At 32.6% G+C, this 22,115-nt stretch overlaps 1 protein-coding gene across 4 annotated transcripts in view; it reads right to left on the bottom strand.

Annotated features, from left to right (window-relative positions):
- Positions 1-22,115, bottom strand: part of LOC132741344 (cilia- and flagella-associated protein 46-like) — an 87,790-nt gene that overhangs the window by 23,318 nt on the left and 42,357 nt on the right. For all 4 annotated transcript variants that reach the window (XM_060729488.1, XM_060729489.1, XM_060729490.1 and 1 more), the window contains 20 exons: positions 19,919-20,078; positions 15,841-15,888; positions 15,183-15,347; positions 14,633-14,802; positions 13,768-13,977; positions 13,330-13,398; positions 12,799-13,046; positions 11,984-12,140; positions 10,979-11,074; positions 9,383-9,544; positions 8,925-9,023; positions 8,459-8,565; positions 5,253-5,343; positions 4,505-4,648; positions 3,365-3,445; positions 2,563-2,709; positions 2,018-2,088; positions 1,430-1,595; positions 821-934; positions 145-234 (listed from right to left, as the gene is read on the bottom strand). In XM_060729488.1, coding sequence (XP_060585471.1) covers positions 145-234; positions 821-934; positions 1,430-1,595; positions 2,018-2,088; positions 2,563-2,709; positions 3,365-3,445; positions 4,505-4,648; positions 5,253-5,343; positions 8,459-8,565; positions 8,925-9,023; positions 9,383-9,544; positions 10,979-11,074; positions 11,984-12,140; positions 12,799-13,046; positions 13,330-13,398; positions 13,768-13,977; positions 14,633-14,802; positions 15,183-15,347; positions 15,841-15,888; positions 19,919-20,078 — 2,595 coding nt within the window. The remainder of the gene's footprint in view (positions 1-144; positions 235-820; positions 935-1,429; positions 1,596-2,017; positions 2,089-2,562; positions 2,710-3,364; positions 3,446-4,504; positions 4,649-5,252; positions 5,344-8,458; positions 8,566-8,924; positions 9,024-9,382; positions 9,545-10,978; positions 11,075-11,983; positions 12,141-12,798; positions 13,047-13,329; positions 13,399-13,767; positions 13,978-14,632; positions 14,803-15,182; positions 15,348-15,840; positions 15,889-19,918; positions 20,079-22,115) is intronic.

Genomic DNA, 22,115 nt, shown 5'->3' with positions numbered 1-22,115 from the left:
TTTTTTTTAACCAAGTAAACACATTACAAAGTATCCAATCAATTTTACAAAATTCTGAAGAACGTGACCATTTTTTTTATAAAATCAAATAAACAAAAATATAAGTTACAAATGTGTTATACTTAATCATTGAGGTAAACTTACAGTGTATTTTTTATTGAGTGCCAGTAGTAACGTTTGTACCAAACATTCAGTTGCTTGTATCAAGTACTGGCGAGATACACTGTCACAGCCCTGAAATAACAAGATAACATTCTACATTTTCTGGTTTTACTTCATTTGAATATTTTTTAGAATCTGTATATTATTAAAATATAAGATGGTACAAATGACATTGTGGCCTTGTGGTTAATATTTCCACCTCTGAACCACAGATTTTGTGTTTCAGTCTTATAGTGATCATTGCCACATTTCTTTATATGACAACATTACTAGTTATCCAAGGATGTGGACTGGAACTTTAAGCCCAAGTTGTGGGTGTCATTGCATTTTGTCATACAACATAACCACTGGGAAGTTGGAGTTTAGAGAGAGGTTAGGTCAGTTTTAAGCTCTGTTGTTACTATTGTCATAAAACTTGGCATCATTCACACCATTATTTTTGTAATGTCTTACTGGTTTTTAATGCAAAACCTATAGAAGAGAATACATGTGTAAGATAAAAAAATATGTTTAGAAAATATCTTGTGCTCACAATTTTTTTTTAATTCCCTATAGAAAATATTCACTCAAAACATAAACATCTTTATATATTACAGGTAAAAACAAAGTTCAGAAACTAAGTTATATCTCTATAAATTATCAGAACCTATCTACCTACCTTCATCTGTCTGATCTGTTTAGCATATTTAAGGAACTGTCTGGAATGTTTGTCTAATTCTTCAGTGCCACCACTTTCATTTTCCTCTGGTATATCTGATAACTTGGCTAACTCCTGAAGTTAATCATTTATTTTTTAATTTATTATACTGGCTACATATTTTATGTATCATATACATGAAATAAAAGATATAACCAATGAAAACTGATTTTGTGATAATTTGTCAAGCAGATTTTTTTTTTTAAATAATTTAAGTAGTGAGATTGTTTAGTGATGATTTTATGCATTCCTCACATGCCCTACAAGAAATTATTTTTCTTTCAATTTAGGTACTCTGGTGTTATAAAGATACTAAAACCTATCACTGAGATATCTGCCATACCACACAGTTTAAAACTGAATGAAATGTATAATATTGGTTCCTATTCTTAACTCTGAAAGGAACAGCAATGTAGAAGCATAATGTATGAAATAAAATATAAGACATTGCCCTTTTGAAAATACTTGTAAATTCTCAACATCAGTGAAATATATTCCCTACTCTCCTAAACAGCTAACATATATCTTGAATATAACTTTTATATCACGTAAGGAGGAAGATAAACTTACCATTTCTGTGACAACCCAGTGTGTGGGAGCATCAGAACTTTGATACAGGGACAGAGCTCTCAAACATTGACCTACACCACACAGTGACTTGGCCTTTAACCTTGGTATAGACATGGCCTGATTGTGAGCATCCAAGAACTTGCTTACTGCCTCCTCTATTACTACTCTGTAAACATACAAGACAATTATTGGCTATTATGGTGTATTTCTGTAAAAGAAATTGCTTAAAGACTGTTCTCATTTTGAAATATAAGTATAAAAGTTAAGCCTAAAATTTTCCATAAAACACAATTTCATGAACCATTTGTGTCAATTCTATGAATATATCCATCAATTAACTTCACAGCAGCTTTTTGTGTATAAGTACTTTTTAAACTGTTTTCACACTCCCGTGTATTTAAGGTTCAGAAAAAAATTGACACAAATTTTTCAAAAATGCTTTGAAGCTTTTGAACTGACAGTATTTTATTTGAATAATCAATAACCATTACATGCAGATCAAATTTTGTGCATTTTCAATGTCTGTCTATAAATGGTGATGTTTGAAATAAACATTTTTTTGGTCACCATATGATAAATTTAGTTTACCTAGTAGTTTCTACCCAGTCTTTTTCCATGTGTGTGTACACAGGTGTGGCTCGAATAAAATCTTCAACCATCTGAAATATATAGTACATTGTAAATTAAATCATTTATCCTGAACAATGCTTACCTTATTGGTACTTTAACCTTCAATGAATTACTATAAATATTTTCTAAAATCACAGATCAAGATAAAGATAAATACGTCTTTCATAAAGATCATTACATCTCTCATAAAGATCATTACATCTCTCATAAAAATCATTACATATTTCATAAAGATCATTACATCTCTCAGAAAGATCATTACATCTCTTTAATCTAGATCTGAAGTTATTTTTTGTATCATATGAGTATTTCATCAGCCTTTACCATAATGACTTGTACTTCATTTAATTTGGGACTATCCATTATAGATTTTAGGAATGTAAATATCAAAGACAAAAATTGAGCAGAGTATAGAGCCTATTAATATTGTATATATGCATTCAAGATGGCTTGGCTATGTACCAAATGCTAGCACATTACATATTAGGCCATCTGTTCTATACCTTCAGGACAGAACCCTTTCTCTGGTCTTCTAGTTGTTGGTTCCTTGTTTCTGCTGCATGTACCCTGAATATCTCTAACAACAGCTCTCCACAAGCTATCTTAATGTCAGCCGCTTCTCTCTGTACTGGTAATGACATTCCCCGGATCTAAATATACATAAAATACATGGTTTATACAATATTTCTAATGAAAGACTAATGACATTCGACAAGTACAATGTAATGATATTCTCTTCACCTCTCACACACAAACAAGAAGAAATATCGTTAAGTAATGACATTCTTCTATTATGAATTTCAAAACACACATAATCAGTTATGAAATGTGACATTGAATTTTAAAAATGTAGAATCATAATAAAGTGACATTCAATTTGCAAAATGTAATACTTCATTCAAGTTGCAAAATGAAGTGGCAATCAATTTGCAAATTTCATAAAATCTTATCTAATCTCATTTACCTTCTATGAATTTTATCAAGTGACCTTGAGGCAATACTAAAATCGAGATTTAAGATTTTGTCTCATATTCAAATTATACTTGAATATTTGTTCTACCTTTCAGGAATATTTCAAAATTTTGTACAAATACTTCTCTATACAGACAGGTTTTAATTGTTTATCACGTCAATTGTGGTTGTGTAACAAAAAAAATCCTAAAGATGAAGATTGACACTTTACAACATGTTTGGGTATAATCTATAAAATATAAAAGTGAAAATATCTGACAATAGGGAAGATTTTAAACAATTCAAAGTGTTGCATTCTGACATGTCACATGCTTATATTAATAAGGATAATACCTCTTGAAGACTATACAATGATTGTATATTAGTAAGAATTTCCTCTGATGTTGATACAGCGTCTTTCAAAACAATCATACCCTGTAATTATAGAACAATATAAAACCTTAACTATAACTTGTCTTAAAACATGTTTACAATGAATTTTTTATACAGAAGATGTTCTGCTGAAATTACACATGAGATTTTTTTTGATAATTCAAAACTGAGAAAAATGATTTTATTGGATTTGATCCCAAAATAAGTGCCTGTGTTGGATTTTAAAAATTCATAATAATGCTGACTTATTAAAAATACCGTCAACAAATTCAGCAGTGATAGACACTTTCTCATTTTTGCTAAGCTGTAACAGAGACATAGATAACAGAGATAAGCAGCTCCTATATACTCCATTGAAATATCACTCATGCCTATCAAAAAGTGAAAAATTAGGCATTTTGTAACAAATAAAACTTAATGTTGGTACATTTGATCCTTTAATACTATATACCATTTGAAAGGTAAATCTTTTATCTATTGCTGCATGTTAAAATATTGGTAACTTTCCATGCCTTTCACCTAGAAAAACATAGCAGAACATACCCACTGAGCCAGTTTTTTCGTCAAATGAATAGTTTTGTAACAAAAATTAATAGGTAGTTCTCTTTAAAAACTGATGTATCATTTATTTAAATGGGAACTGTAAATATTTTTACCTGCAGCCATAGACAAATGCATAAGCTTTCAGAAAATGTATTATTTTCCTGATTTTGATATCTGGTTAATAAGTTTTACTTGCTACAAGTTTTAAGTTTATCAGGAAAGTGTGATATTTTAACTGGTTAGGAAGTTGCCTATCTCTGTTATCTATGTCTCTGGCAGTAAGTAACGAATCCTGAACACTTTAAATGAGATCATACACATTATCTCCCCTGTATGATACAGATGTCCCCATAGCATTTAACCTTTTAACCTTCTGGCAGTAACTGAATATCCCAATCAGAACGCAACCAGTGCAGACCAAGATAAGTCGGCACATCATGGAGTGCACTGTTTGCTTTTCATTTAGCACTTAAAATGATAAATGGTTTTGTCCAGATTAAAAGATGGACAAGTTCATTTAAGATATGTAGCATGGGTTAAATAAGAGCAAGCTCATACCTGTAGATAGTAAGTATGTCTGATCTCAGCCTCGAGGGAATCCTGTGCCATTTTCCTCAGTATATCTGCATGTTCTTTCATCAGTGGTAGAGCCTCTCTCTTATATCCCATCCTAACCAAACATGATATGGCCTCATCAAATTTCTGTCAAAATAAACATCTTGTTGATAAAACAACCAGCAAAATACTAGTAATAGAAAGAGCATCGAAACACGAGACTATCTGATTTGTACGAGGGGACGTAGCCACTGAATATAAATCAGATTGCCGAGTGTTTTGAAGTTCTTTCTCTTTTGTATCATAGTCAAACATAAAAACATGTTCCCTGACACCACAATATGAAACCCCACAAAAAAGTAACTGATGAACGAGCATCTGAATATGATATTTCCATCGCTATCCCTTTCTCTGTCATCACAATATGTAAACCCCGAACAAAATGAACCAATCAATGGGCATGCTCTGGAGTGCGGGTAACTAATACCTGCATTCCAGTTAACGCATTGTGCATGTATATGTATATGTATATGTATATGATTAAACTCTGTCACATTTTCAACAGAAAGGTCCCTAAACTATGATACAAGTATATAGACAACAAAATCTAACAATGTCTACGAAAAAGATATTCAATGTATATCAAATAATAATTACAGGCAAATATAAGTTGTTTTTTTTTGTTTTTTTTTTTTAATTCTTATTCATACATAAGAAAATTGCAACAGATGATATGTTATGAGTGATTTACCTCACATATTTCATGCACTCTTTTCATCACTAGAGGATCATTGATATCTGGGTACTCCTCCTGGATAATAGACCACTGTGTTCCTGCCAATCTGTAACAACAAAATATACATTGTTTTGTTTGTTACTTTTTTGAATTTCACAATATATACACAAAAGCTTAAACTAAAGAAAATGAAGTACATACATCATGTAATATTGGTGTCAATCTTATTTATTTTGTTGTGTTTTAAATCACACCAACGCTTTAAAGGTTATATGGTGACTTTCCAACTTTACTGGAGAAGGAAGACCTCAGGCATCCAAGTAGGAAAACTGATGTTCTAAAAGCTAGCTAGATCCAAAGACCTTAGTAATGGGCAAGTGATTCAAATTCAACTTAACAAATAGGCCACAGATGCCAACTTTTTACTCTTATTACTTTCGATATCATCAGTTTGAATCTTCTTCCTTGTCAAGTGATATAGTACAGTCAACTATCGTTATCTCGACATCGCTTTTCTCGATATTTTGTTATCTCGATGAAATTTTGAAAGTCCCGTTTTTCTTCCTTCTTTATCTATATTGGAAATATTTGCTTATCTCGATATTTTTATTTCGATATTTTCAGTATCTCGATGTAAAATTTCAGCCCAACCAGTTATTTTCACACTATTATCCTTTGTTCATCTCGACTAATAGTTTTCTTTCATCTGTTCCCTTCACACATGTGATAAACACAATCTAAACGATAATTGCTAAATAGCGCGTGTCATAAAGATGATTATGTTTGTAACAAGTTAAGCTATTTTTATCATCTATTTAGTGTGTTGATTGGCTTATTTCCAAAATGAGTGAATTTTACGTTCTTTATAAATATTCGAACACTGTATCAATTCATTATGACTTTTAATGTTAATGAAATAGTGAAGTATAGAAACGCTATCGTTGCAATATTGTTTCAAAACATCACCACCAAATCAATCAGCGGTCGAATAATCTTGAGAAAGACCCGATAAATAACCCGGGAGGATATTCGGATCAACCACCCTGAAAACAATGTTTTCACTATAATGGTGTATTACTGAGTAAACCTCCTTATGTGTTTTTATCACAGACACACGTATTTCCGCTGGTAAACATCCGCTTATGTTACTTTGTTAAATATTGATTAGGCCTATGAAAACAAGACATGGGGATATCATAGTTTATCTGACATTAGGTATGCACATGTCTTCTTTTGTAAAACTAAGTTTCTGCCTTATTCAAACCTTAATATGTTTATCTAGACATTTCGTTATCTCGATATTTTCCCGATGACTTCGAGATAACGAGAGTCGACTGTATTTAATGTAAGCAATTTCAAAAACAAGTAGTTGTCACAACGGATACAATATCAGTTGCCATACAAAACCTCACAACACTTCACTTGCACACCCTAGGATCTAAAGGGACAAACTACTTTTTGACTCTTTGTTATATAATATAATGAATAATATACACTGCCCTCCAAAAATTCCTTCACACACCCTTTTTTCACTGTTTTTCCTAAGTATTTTTATTTGGAAATCAGTACAGATGCTTCAGTGGTTAAAATTATAATAATTTACATATTATCTCCCTTTTTAAGAATAATTTAACTTCTATAGTTAGTAAAACAGTAAAATGGGTCAGAATATTGAGTATTTTCTTAGGGTGGTCAAAATCATTGCAAAGAGTATCTCTCCCATAAAACATTCATCCAGTTTGACACATTTTCATAACCTTAATGAAATATCATTTTATTATTTGGATATAAGAGAACGTTAATTCAAGTTTTCAACATTGTCATCATGGTAGCTTTAACTCAAGAACAGAGGGTCACCATCAAGGTTTTACGTGATCAAGGCGTCAATATCAAAGACATTGCAGACCAAATTGGGTGCTCAAGGTAAGTTTTTTTTTCTCTCACTTCATTTTATTGTCTCTCTTCAAAGTAATTTTTTTTGCTGTGAAATGTTAGAAATGAGATTTGTTTGAATGTTTGTCTTGGTCTTACTTAGATTTCTTTTATTTTCTTGCAGGCATTCTGTGTATGCTGCTCTGACAAGGTACAACAACCAAGGTAGCCATGCTGATCTGCCCAGATCTGGTAGACCCAGATTGTCCAACGCTCGTGATGACCGCCGTCTTATTCGAGAGTCACTGCAGAACAGGAGGCTGACGGTTCCGGATCTTACAGCATCATGGAACCATGCTGGTGTAGCTTCCTCTACTTCAACTGTCCGTAGGCGACTGAAGGATGTTGGTTTGACTGGACATGTTGCCCAGAAAAAGCCTATGCTGACCCAGAGGCACAGAAATCTGAGATTAACATTCGCCAGAGAGCATTCGACGTGGACACGGGTTGATTGGTCGGCAGTTTTGTGGACTGATGAGTCAAGGTTCACAATGTTTCAGAGTGATGGACCAACCTTCGTCAGGAGGCGGCATGGTGAGCAGCTTCGAGATGATTGTGTGGTGCCAACTTTCAAATTTGGTGGAGGGGGGATCATGATGTGGGGCGCCATGTCGTATCGCGGGACTGCATTCCTCACGAGAGTTACTGGTAACTTAAATGCCGTTGGATACATTGATATTCTTGGCAATAGTGCTGTGCCATCGGCCCACTACTTGGGCTATGGAGGTAATTTCTGGCTCCAGGACGATGGCGCACCTTGTCATAGGGCAAGGATTGTCACAGAATGGAAGAATACCAATGGAATTCGAAGTTTAGTGTGGCCTCCTCAGTCTCCAGACTTGAACCCGATTGAAAATCTGTGGTGGGACATCAAGAAAGCTCTTAAAACAAGACGAAGTGCAAATCTTAATGAACTCGATATGAATGTAAGACAGTGTTGGGAAGAAATTGCAGTGGAACGTTGTGAAAGACTAGTGAATAGCATGCCTAGGCGTGTTCAGGCTGTCTTACCTGCTAATGGTGGCTACACGAAATATTGACAGAAGTTGATTTCCGTGATATGAAATCTAGCAAAGTGGTGTTATTTTCTGTTTTTGTTGAGTTGTGTATTTTTGCTGTTTCAGGAATTCATATCTTAAAATATGGGTATAATGTATAAATAAATGTTATAAAAAATAATGTAAAACTTAAATTTGTTTTAAATAAGTAAAGCCAAAAATCTTAAAAAATGTTGTCTGTGAAGGGACTTTTGGAGGGCAGTGTATATCATATATTTATGTATTGTATACCTTGCTTCAATCATAGAGATTATAAAGGACAGACTACTGGCCCTGTTTGGTCTCTCATCCTGAATTCTCATAAACTCATTGAGTGAATGCACCAAAATACCTCGAGCCTGAAACAAAATAGTAATACAGTAATCTAATTTTGGACATTACATTCTTTGATATTGGTACAGAGATACCTTCTTCTATGATAAACATGTAACTTTCATATAGCTAACAAAAATGTCAGAATATCAAGTGCACAAGAAATTTTAACAAACATATACGGCACTAAAAAGCCACATAAATTATCTTTGATTACCAGGTATGTCAAAATACCCACAATACAATTGCTTATAAATAATGGGGAAACTATTTTGCATACAAGTATTATTTCTAAAAACTGATTCTTCTACACCTTGTTTGCTCAACTAAAGGGGCACATTTTTAAACACAACCAAATTTTATCATTTAATGAGAAAAAACTTACAATTCTTTTAGCATTTCTGTTCTCATAGTCTTGTATGGTAGAGTTTGCCATCAACATTGTTGTCTCGTACCAGAACATCTCATCCCCATAGTACAAAGCCTGTAAACATACAGAAACATTTGCTAACTTTAATTTGTCATTATAATCAAACAAAATCTAGTTATCCATTTGGTCAAATGGCGTTGAAATCCAAACTTAATTTGAATATTTCAGAGCGATAGTTAAATTTAGGCATTCCTTTAATCTTGGTCAGCTTTAAAAACACACACTCCTCTGGGAAAAGTAGCTCATAAATTGCTGCAATATTTGATTTATGTCCAGTTTTAATATTTATCAAAGAATCTAAATATCAATGACAAAAAAAAGACTAACAAAGCTTCAGATAAAAAATTATAACAAAATATAAGTAGAACAACTTTTCTTTTACTGCCAAAAGAAGTAAAAAGGTAGATATATACCTGAGCTTTCTGGCAGTAGTTGATTGCCTGACCAAACTGAGCTTCTTCGTATGCCAGTGTGCCCAGCAGGTAGAGGGCTCGAGCCTGAAGAGGAATGTCACTGAACGATACACCAGCAGAATGGGCTTCCATCAGGAATTCTCTAGCACTTTGGTAGTGTCCCTGCAACAATTTATTTCATTTATATAATTTTATTACTTTCCATTTCTATATTTATTTGTACATTACAGTCAAATTATTTGATTCAAATTTCTAAATCAAACTTCCTATAACAATGACACTTGCTGGTGTCTTTGTCAATAAGTTCAAATATTGAACCACATTTTCTAAATCTTTGACTCTTAAAGGTTTAATAGCTTTCATATGAAAATAGCATAGGCATGCTATTCAGATGACTGTATCAGTCTTGCTGATTAAGTTTAGTTGTATTAACACCAAACTTTTACCAACTACCAGTAAAACAGTCAAAGCTGTGACGAAGGAAGAGACAGATAATGGTCTTTATAGACAAGTGGACATAAATTCGAGATTACTTTCATTTTATCCATGAAATGTTATCAATAAGTGGCCATTATTTGCAGAGTTATCTTTATTCAGAGGTGATCTTAACACAGATTTGACTGTACAACTTAACAGAATGAATTCAAGCACTACAATATATCAGAATACAAGAGGGCCATGATGGCCCTGAGTTCGCTCACCTGTATAAAGGCACCTGGAGCTCGGCCAGTTTAAACCCCAGGGCTTTTATTTGCACAACCTTGGAAGACACCCATTAGAAGATGTTTCATGCTTAATATCTAAACACCAGCTATTTGGGTTTTTTCAAAGAAGATTTTCTAAGTTTTTGCTATACACATATAACGAAAATCAATGACCCCCGGGGTGGGGACAATTTTGACCCCAGGGCTTTTATTTGAACAAACTTGGTAGACACCCATTAGAACATGTTTCATGCTAAAGATCTTAGCTCAAGCTCTTTGAGTTCTTTATAAGAAGATTTTTAAAGTTTTCACTATATGCATATAGGGAAAATCAATGACCCCCCTGGGGCGGGGCCAATTTTGAACAAACTTGGTAGACATTAATTAGAAGATGTTTCATGCTAAATATCTTAGCTCTAGCTCTTTGGGTTCTTTAAAAGAAGATATTTTAAGTTTTTACTATATGCATAAAGGGAAAATCAAAGACCCCCTGGGGCGGGGCCAATTTTGACCCCAGGGCGTTTATTTGAACAAACTTGGTAGACACTCATTAGAATATGTTTCATGCCCAATATCTAAGCTCTAGCTCTTAGGTTTTTTTAAAAGAAGATATTTAAAGTTTTTTCTTTCGGTTGCCATGGCAACCAGAGTTCTACATGGAATGGAATTCTTTGATCAATTTTGTTAAGGCTTCACACAAGGAACATCCCTGTAAAGTTTCATTATGATCTGCCTTATGGTTTCAGAGGAGATGTCGTTTGTGAACGGACAACGGACGACGTACGAAGGACGACAGACGACGGACGAAGAGTGATCCTAATAGCTCACCCTGAGCATATGCTCAGGTGAGCTAAAAACGCTATATTACCTAATAATTGTTGTAATTACTTACCTGTCTTATAAGCACTTCTGCTGTGTCAGTCCAGACATCTCTAAACTGTACAGCACCCAGAACTTTACCTAAATGTGATACAACTTTATCTGTTGACTGAAATAAAAACAACAAAGTTAAAATAAATTTATCCATCAAGTTTGCTCTAAATTCTGAACTACAATCCTATAGACAGTTATGTAGCATCAAGACACTGCTACTATTTGATTATGTAAAAGGTCAAATGCTGGACATGAAATTTTGTGGTTTTGCAAAATATAACATATTTGTTGGTTCATAAATTGGATTGTTTGTTTTTGTCAAAAAGTAAAATGCAAATAATGTAATTCAAAATACATGTTCACTCACAGATCATGAAATAAAATTTTGTTGAATTTCAAATTTGTTAATTAACTTGTCCACAAAACCGTGAAAACTTCTGTCTCACGAATGATAATGATTTTGCAATAAATATAGCACACAACGTAATCAATTTGTATAATAGGCTGTCCTGTGCTTTTGATTTATGTATGAAAATGCTAAAATTTATCAACAGGTAGAATAAAGTCTAGTCAAAGGTTATGCAGATTGATTTCAAAGCTATGTTAATATATTTGTTACCATTAATTTCAAAACGTTTTGCATCATTCATACATTAATAAATAAATACCCTCAAATAATTTTTGTTTTGTTTTTATTGTTGATTGTTTAAAGTCACAACAACACTGTAGAACTTATATGGGAACTTTAAAGCTATACCGGCAGAAATTGATATCAGGTTTGCAATCTTGTATTACAGTATGTCATACATATAATCAGGTGCCATAGCATAGCACACAATCTTCTGTAACCTAGCTAGTGTAAGATTTCTCATAGGTAAGGATCGAAAGTCTGTGTCAGAATTGCAACCAACATATATGAGGAAATGGTAACTTTAATATGAGGGAATTGTAACTTTAATATAACTATAACCCTATGGATGTCCTTGACTTCACAACTATAAAAGTATAAATAATTGTATTTTACCTGTTCAGTGGTTGCTGTTTCCTGCCGTTTAGTAAGGAGACTTCTGGTTGATTGTTTGGTCTCTTCAGCAAGTTTAGCAATGGTTTCTCTCACTCTCATTTCTTCTTTGATAACCTGAGCTTGTTTCTCCTTCCAGAAGGCTATATCATCACGAGACCTATATAAAAACATCAATATATAAATGAGTAAACAGTTACTGTGTAAACTGATACCAGAATAAGAATACTACAAATCAGTGTCGGTTTTTCAAGGCAAATGCAACATTCTTCAATTCAGATGACAAAACAGTACACAAGTGAATTTATTTAAATGCACATTGACCCACAGATATGAGTTCAATTTTTCTTCATTAGAAAATTATCATGTGTTTTATTTTTCTCTTTATAAAGCATTTACAGCATATCTTATGATTATCAATTTATCACCTGAAGGAAGTAGTGCTAAATGTGAAATTATTTGTCTTAAAAGAAGCAAAATGTAAACAAAGTGGTATTTTGACTGCCATACAAATACTTAATCACATATCAGTGTATGATAAAAGTGGCTCAGCCATAAGGTCAGTGATTACATTTTTGAAAACTGAAACAGGACACTGTGGGTTTTTTTTAACTTTCAAAACACACCATAAAGCTAAATAAAAATAAAACTTAATAAAACATCAAAAATAGTCATATCAATGATTAGGAAATGTTTTGTTTAATTTTAGTTCAAACCTCGGATTTCTCTTATTACATTACAATGTTTTTGTGTCATTCATATCTTACATGTATTATATAGCTGCAATAAATATTATCAAACTAATATTACAATCTTACTTAGCCTGATCTGCTTCATTCATATTAACTGGTCCACATATTTTCTCATGGAATGTGTATCCATTGGTGAGGTTCAGCTCTAGACACACCTCCACCGCACGACTATGCACGAGAAACTTGAGCGAGTCATTGTGTAGTAGGTCTCGAGATAGAAGATCCTCGAAGGCGAGGACAGGAAGAGTAAGATGGTTGTATCCTATATCCCTCAGCTGTGTCACCATTGACTCCAGGTAATGTAATGTCAACATCTGTACAATTTATAAAAGTATTCTTTCAAAATAATAGCGATGGAGCATGATATATTGAAATTAACAAATGGGATCAAGTCAACAAAACTGTATCAAAGGAGACAGTTTGGAACAATGATTATTTTAAGATTAAAATTGTTTCTTTATGATACAATTAAATTCAAAAAGTAAAATGAAACCTTTAATGTTTGAGTTAGTTAGAAAAGTAACATGTTTTATGAAGGGAAGTCAACTGCAAGGTTTGTCTCAGGCATGTTTTTTTTAAACAACGGAGGCTACTTACAGGTTTTACAATGGTGTGTTTATTGATGCCTGTTTCTTCCATGAGCTCATGTTTGAATGCTTCTATTACCTGGAAAAATAAACACAAGAGGCCCATGAGTTTTTTTTATCAATCACCAGAAAAATAAGTAAAAAATTACTGTATTGTAAATAATGTTCAAAGTCGAATTCAACTTGTTTACAGTCTATTTTAGTTTCTTGTTACATCTGTCATCTGTGTTAGTAATCAAATTTGACAGTAGTCTTTTATTATACAATACAACCATAGGATTAATCTTATTAGTAAAGTTCATTAAAATTTTGAAGAAAAAAAATCTGTCTTGAAATAATTTAAGTGTTGGTACAGTGTTATAAAAATACATGAATTTAGAAAATTTAATCAGAAATAATGAATACAGCTTTGTTAACATAAACATTGAACTGTTAAACTTAAATATACCTCATCAGGAACATCATAGACTGCCCATTCTTCCAAAGTGTTTGGAATAATATCTAATGGCCCTTTACGTTTAGGTTTCTCTTTCACTGGGGCTTTCTCTGCACCCTTATCCTTCTTCTTTGCTGATCCTTTTGCATTGTTGTTCTCACCAGCTTGTGGAGGGTTCTTCAGAATTTCCTTCATTGTTGGACCTGATACCTTGACAGTTACCTACAGAAACAAATTTGACAACAAGTTATAACAAAACATCTTTGATTAGCATTTTCTTTATCAAGGAAAACTTTTTTCTATGTCTGGCAATATGAGTGTCAGTTTATACTAGTATTGCAGTAACTGGCAATATGAGTGTCTGTTTATACTAGTATTGCAGTAACTGGCAATATGAGTGTCAGTTTATACTAGTATTGCAGTAACTGGCAATATGAGTGTCAGTTTATACTAGTATTGCAGTAACTGGCAATATGAGTGTCAGTTTATACTAGTATTGCAGTAACTGGCAATATGAGTGTCTGTTTATACTAGTATTGCAGTAACTGGCAATATGAGTGTCTGTTTATACTAGTATTGCAGTAACTGGCAATATGAGTGTCAGTTTATACTAGTATTGCAGTAACTGGCAATATGAGTGTCAGTTTATACTAGTATTGCAGTAACTGGCAATATGAGTGTCAGTTTATACTAGTATTGCAGTAACTGGCAATATGAGTGTCTGTTTATACTAGTATTGCAGTAACTGGCAATATGAGTGTCTGTTTATACTAGTATTGCAGTAACTGGCAATATGAGTGTCTGTTTATACTAGTATTGCAGTAACTGGCAATATGAGTGTCAGTTTATACTAGTATTGCAGAAACAATGATCATACCTGCCACAGTTTCATGAGATATGCATGTGCCATCAGAAGATAGTCTGCGTACTGAGGTACACCTCGACCTACAATCTCAGCAAGGAGCACGTGGGCACGTATGAGACCATCTAGCACCTTAATATCTGTTATATCCTGAACCTTTAATGTTGGGTTGGTGGGTAAAACACCTGAAAATATATATAAAAACATTAATGCAAAATTATCTGTTTGATAAACAAAAGCATCTCACTACCTGCAATGAACTATCTATGTTTAAAATACTCTTGTCATGTAACACCTTTCCTGCCTTACAAACATAGCGGTGGTGCTAGTGGGAAAGAAGTTTAAAATTCAAATAAGTATTTAGCACACAATATCAAAATGGGTTTGTATTTTCTAACAAACTGTCAACATTAAAATTTCAAAGTTTTATTTCAGGTATAATTATCATTATGATAATTTAAGAATAATAATCACCACACAACCTTTCTATATTTTCTTTATAAATTTTACTTTCATTATAAGAATATAAATATTTATTTTTTTGCTTGTAATGCCATGAACATACCTATGACAGCCTCCCTGGTTTGAGGAATCATATCTTCTGGATTGACATCTTTACTATCACCTTTATCTTTCTCCTTATCTGCTTCCTTCACTTGTGTCCTCTCCTTCTTAGCTGATGGTACTTTAGGTTTAGGAGGGGCTGCTCCTTTCTTATCTTTCTTTCCTCCTGCAATATATACATTATTTTCAAACATAATTAAGTACAAAGATCTTTCGTTTGAGCCCAAATGGGGGTCTAGCAGATTGAAGTAAGGTTCATATAAGTTTCAAGTGGTTAATAATTAATGTGTAAAATTGATAATGCTTAAGCTTAACTAACAAAAGGTGTAAGAATTCTTTCTTTTTTTTCTGAAAAGAAAGCAAGGCTGTGTAAAGCCATCTAGTCTTCACCTAAACTTTTCAAATAAAATATTGCGTATTATTTTTATTGTTTATTATCGGCATTGTATTTTTCTGCAAGTAATTTACAAATTTTCCACACGAGATGCCATTTGAAGTCTTTCTTTCACATTATGTATTTTGTAGCCTAAAATCTTAGAAAGAAAACTATCTTTTTGTTGAGCAAAGTTCCATGATGTCTTATATCAAATTTTAGTCAACAGTGTGAAAGCAAAAGAACAATATTCAGCAGACGACAATGTGAAAATTAAGAAACAAACCTTTGGCAGCTTTCTTGACCTCAGCGGCTTCTGCAGCAGCCTTTGCTTCTGTTGATAATACAACATTACACAATATAGTGACATAACATATTACATGACATAGTGACATAACATATTACACAAAATAGTGAAATCATTAATCATACAACAAAAATATGAACTTTTACAATAATTTAAATAGTAATGATATTTTATGAAAAAGCAGTTTGTGTTTGCAATGTTCATAAGCCCATTTATAAAGTTTGACAACCTTAAGTTTAATCAGTTTCATCACTAAGAAAGTATAAAATCTAAAACAAGTCTTATCACATGTCATTGTGTAATTTTTTACCTTGTTTTCTATGCAATTTAACCAATTTACACATTTCTTAATGATTCACAATTTATATTAAATGGTGTCATTTTAAGCCTATAAAAATTAAATATGTAACATATTTTTGGAGAGAAAAAAAGGTTCATCAAGTGAAATCATGCCACTCTGTCAAAGATACAAGGGTAATCCTCCATTTAACCTTTCATTTGCAAAACATTTCATCACTTTTCTCATGATAATAATTTTTCATTGACCATCACCACAGCACAAGAAAAACTGTCTCTTCTTTTTTTTCTAACCCCTTTTTCCCATTTAATCTGTATAAGAGACTCCTGCCTTGAATTGGTACTGTTTTTTTAATGTTATTTTAAGGTGTCAAGGTAAAATATTAAATCAAAATGCCCATAGGACAGGTTGAAGTCACACTGCAGAGATATCCATGGATGTGGAAGTCTTGGTTTGCTATTGTTAGCCTATAAAAGGTTTATTGTAACTAACAACAGTTTGGTGCTGAGGCAACAGAATATCATACAAAATGTAATCAAGATAATATATATTGGTCACACCACTGGATGCTCCACAATGTCTCTTTGACAAACCTAAAAACATGACCTTATTGTAAGGAAAAGTTGTAAAATTCATTATCAGTCTGTTAAAGCAGCATTGACCTTGATCTAATTAAGCTAAAATGGTTGACCTTGACCAAACTGACTTTATACCCCACTCAATGGCAGATGTCCATAGATGTATACCAATACACTATATATGTAAGATATCAGTCTATAAATAAAAGTGCTAGGAGGACAAACCAGCAACTATATGCTCAAAAAATTCTATATGTAATAATAATCATAATAAAAGGGGAGCATAATATAGATGGTGGCAATCTGCAAAGATATATATAAAATAATTTATTAGGTTCAACCATGAAGAAAAGCTTGCATAAACCATCACCTCTATAACAAAACTGGAACATTTAAAATAATAACAACAGAGGTGTGTAAAATATAGGGACAAACAGAATAAACATGGGAAAAATCAAATCTCTCATACAATTCTGTTATATCTTTTATTACCTTAGCCAGATCCAAGTATTTTAGTATAATGTTGAAAATAAAATATTGCTTTAAAGTGGTTGCTAAGGAGACTATGGAAATGTTGCACTATCAATTAATTGGCCTCTCCAATTGCCTCTTATTAACATTCTCAATGGAGCTGAGGCATTTATTTTCACTTATAAATTCAGTTTTCATTATTCTATTAGCATAGAACTAAAATATCTACCATAGACAATATAAGTATATTGCTAACACAAACCCCCCTTACTGAAGCTATTGATCATATTAAGTTAATTATCTTTTGAGATAATGACATGAAATAAATATATTTTCTCAAGACAATTATACAAATTCTAAAAAATTAACTCCATTCTATAAACTGATTAAAATTTCCCCTTTCAATAAATTCTCCATTCCGTAACAGAAACTTTTTGTAAAGTTTTATTACCTAAAAATGAAAACAACAATCTAAATGTCTATCTGCCTAGCAATGGTTGCTATAACTTATAAGGATTAAATAATACAGGGGCAACAACTTTGTATGAGAGGTTTGAGTCAGAAAAAATACAGTAATGAAGGTATAAGAATTTGTTACCAAAGAATCTGGGTCATATAGTAAATCCAATTTTCTTAGACCAAACATGTTCCCTTTTCACCCAATTAACATTAACATTATACATTTATATATATATTTTTCCAAGATTTTTTTAAAACATTTTAACAATAGATGAAAAATTTCTAGTTTGCAGCTATGTGGCTCAACTTTCTAATATTCTTCAGTAACTGAATACTTATTGAAATTGAAGAATAGGTAGGAGATTGATATATATCTTTCAAAACTGATACATAAATCACAAAAAGAGCTTGGGTTTGTCTTTCAATCAAAATCACAACAACAATTTCTCTTGTATTTTAATTTGTGTTGGTCACAAAACTGAAAACTCACTTTCTCAATGCACTAAATTATAAATTTTATTTACTATATACATGTATATAAAACACAGATTCTTTGTATACTCATTGGCAGAATTCCATTCATCCCAGAACTCAAGGTGTACATTTTTCTTTATCTTTATAACACAGCAATTAGAAACACACAATTCAATAATTTCTCTTGAGGAGGAAGTTAACACGGTATTTCAATTTTCAAAATCACTTTAAGAAAAACAGCACTTTCAGATACCAATACTATGAAACTAAGAACGTATTTTTAGCATTTGACAATAAACATTTTGTGCTCTTGATATTTCTTTTTTGAAAATTGTTCAATCGATGATCATACATCCAAACAATACTGCTTTAAATGAAAATGGGAGTGACAGGTACATTTAATTTAAAGTCTTGACACAAGCTTGTTAACCTCCTGTATTTCTGTAATGGACATTGCCCAGTGCTTTGAAATTGAAACAGTATATTATGTACTTTTACCATGAAAAACCTTTAACAACTTATCAATCTTAAAGTCTGAATAAAATCATTTATCATTTTTAGGGAATTTTCTGAACTGGTTAGAGTAGATAGCAGGGTAAAGACTTAGGACCTACAATAACTGAATGCTACAACATTGAGAGGATGACAGTATATATTGTTCGACATTGGAATACTATCAGGATAAGAAATATTTTTTGCTATAAACATCCTAAGGTTTGATCAAGTACAAGAGCAGCGTGTTCTGATTTGCTGTGTTACAAAATAAGAATTCTAACTCTTTTTTTTCTTCTCATTTTCTGCTAGAAATCTTACCTAAAATGGCCGCTGAAATTTTATATCCCACAAATAATAATACAATACATACATAAATTACAACATAATTATTATGTGCAAAATATAACATGAAAAATCTATATAAAATATATATAAAATACTAAGCTTTAAGAAAAACAGAAAAAAGTTAATTGATTATAGTCCATTACTGTACAAGTCTTCAGGCAGACTATTAGAGTTTGTTTGTTTATTTTAGCATCATAATTGTCTTTAATTCATTCAGCATATGAACCATGTCTGTGTTAAAAGAATATCACATATAATTAAAGAGAGAAAAAAAAAACATCTCTGAAAATATAAATGTCAGTGTTGCTTGTAAGCCAAAATAAAAATGTAGCATAAACTAATTTAAATACTAGAATAATTTGTTACATTGATAAAAAAGTTATGAGTATATTCTTTTTAGGTATGAGACATATTTGTTACAATGATATAAAGTAATAAACAAAAAAATACACATAACAATATTGAAGAACAGATGTTTTGAGGTGATTATTTCTATCAAATAAAAGTACAACAATGTACAATGTATTTTTAGCAATTACATTGAAAAATGAAAGCAGTTTAAGTATTAATTAGATATAATAAGAAAAAATTAAACAGTACAAACAGCTTAAAGGAACATAGTAACATACTATAGCTGTTTTAAAATTATTTTATATATATATATATTTAGCATCTGACTTAGTCATTATTATACTTGTATGTGAGGGTGGTGATTATCAAGACAGACGTGGTGTTTTAATGACGCTGCTGAAGACAGTTTATGGGAAATCGACGGTCAGTTATTTTTGTTACTTTAAAGTTCAGACATTCTTACTGCACCAAAAAAGTTAAAGGATTCTTATCTATAAAATATAAATGTATAATAAAAGTAAAAAAAAGCACATGCATATTAGTTAAAACTTAAAAAAAAGAACAATAAAGAAGCTAGCTAACTTACCTTCTTCTTTCCTGGTATCAATTTCAGCCTGCATATTTTGCATTATATCTATGGCCCATTCTACTTGATCTGTACAATCTTCTAGTGGGAAATCCTTCACACATAACCACTGGGCAAACTCTAATAACAGCTCTATCTTCAACCATTCATTACTCTGACTCTATAATATATATTAGTTTGTTTAAACATATTTATCTAAGCTTGACTGCGAAACAACTTCTTGCAACTTGTAGTAATCAAGTCTACTTCCTGGAACTAACCAGTACTGGGTGTCATAAGAAGGAGCAAGGTGATGACTTGAAAAGGGCTTGAACCCCAAATCCCTAGATTGAGAGGCAGATACCCTAACCACTAAGCCACAAGCACCCTTATTTGATATGTTGGACTTACCTTCAGTTTTATGACTGACATTTTAACTAAGTACATAGTGGAATTCAATCAAACTGGAATGATGACCAAGTGATTCAAAGGCAGCCACCATAACCACCTGGCTAATAACATAGCCCCCCTATCACTGTTAAAAGTCATTTTCATCCTGATCAAATTGTATTACAACTGAATTTTGAAGTTTGATTACATAGTAATCCACTTATTGTATTCTGAGTTGAGATATTGTGTTATTATAATTATATAAAGCAAGATAAAAACAAGAGGGCCATGATGGCCCTAGATCGCTAACCTGACTTATCAAACTCATCCAAACAATTACCTAGACAAGCATTCTGACCAAGTCTCATGACAGGTGAGTCAAAAATGTGACCACTACAGTGTTAACAAGGATGATCCATATTTGAGCAGTGCGACCTATTTTTTTACCCAGGTGACACATATTCAAACTTGACCTAGAAATCATCAAAACAAACTTTCAGACCAATTTCCAGGATACTTGGATCAAAACAGTAGCAACTAGAGTGTTAACAAGATTTTTCTATTTTTAGCTTCGGTGACCTAGTTTCACATGCGATTTCGAACTCATCCAAGCAATTACCTAGACAAGCATCCTGACCAAGTTTGATGATAATTGATACGAAAATGTGACCACTAGAATGTTAACAAGGTTTTACCATATTTGGGCGGTGTGACCTAGTTTCTCATCCAAGATGACCCATGTTGGATCTTGACTTAGAAATCATCAAAACAAACTTTTAGACCAATTAACAGAATATTTGGATCACAACAGTAGCCACTAGAGTGTTAACAAGATTTTTCTATTTTTAGCTCCTGTGACCTAGTTTTTCATCCAAGGTGTCCCATGTTCGATTTATTCCCAGCAATGACCTAGACAAGTTTCCTGACCAAGTTTGATGACAATTGAGTCAAAATTGTGACCTCTAGAGTGTTAACAAGGTTTTTCTATTTTTAGCTCATGTGACCTAGTTTTTCATCCGAGATGACCCATGTTCGAACTCATCCGAGCTATCACCTAGACAAACATCTTGACAAAGTTTGTTGATGACTGATGCAAAAATGTGACCGCTAGAGTGTTAACAAGGTTTTTCTATTTTTAGCTCTGGTGACCTACTTTTTCATCTGAGATGACCCATGTTCGAATTCATCCGAGCAATCACCTAGACAAGCATCTTGACAAAGTTTGATGATGATTGATGCAAAAATGTGACCGCTAGAGTGTTAACAAGGTTTTTCTATTTATAGCTCCAGTGACCTAGTTTTTCATCCGAGATGACCCATATTCGAACTCATCCGAGCTATTATCTAAACTAGCATCCTGACAAAGTTTGATGATGATTGGGTCAAAAATGTGACCAGTAGAGTGTTCACAAGGTTTTTCTATTTTTAGCTCCTATGACCTAGTTTTTCATCAGAGATGACCCATGTTCGAACTCATCCAAGCAATTGACTAGACAAGCATTCTGACCAAGTTTGATGATGATTGGTTCAAAAATGTGACCACTAGAGTGTTCACAAGGTTTTTCTATTTATAGCTCCTGTGACCTACTTTTTCATTCGAGATGACCCATGTTCGAACTCTTCCGAGCTATCACCTAGACAAACATCCTGACCAAGTTTGATGATGATTGGGTCAAAAATGTGACCTCTAGAGTGTTCACAAGGTTTTTCTATTTTTAGCTCTTGTGACCTAGTTTTTCATCCGAGATGAGCCATGTTCGAACTCATCCGAGCTTTCAACTAGATAAGCATCCTGACCAAGTTTGATGATGATTGAGGCAAAAATGCA

Source organism: Ruditapes philippinarum, unplaced genomic scaffold, assembly GCF_026571515.1.
Source record: "Ruditapes philippinarum isolate M1 unplaced genomic scaffold, ASM2657151v2 ctg627_1_1_1_1, whole genome shotgun sequence".
NCBI classification, from domain to species: Eukaryota; Metazoa; Mollusca; class Bivalvia; order Venerida; family Veneridae; genus Ruditapes; species Ruditapes philippinarum.
Note: the sequence above shows the minus strand (reverse complement) of the source record. Positions and strands in the feature narration are given on the sequence as shown.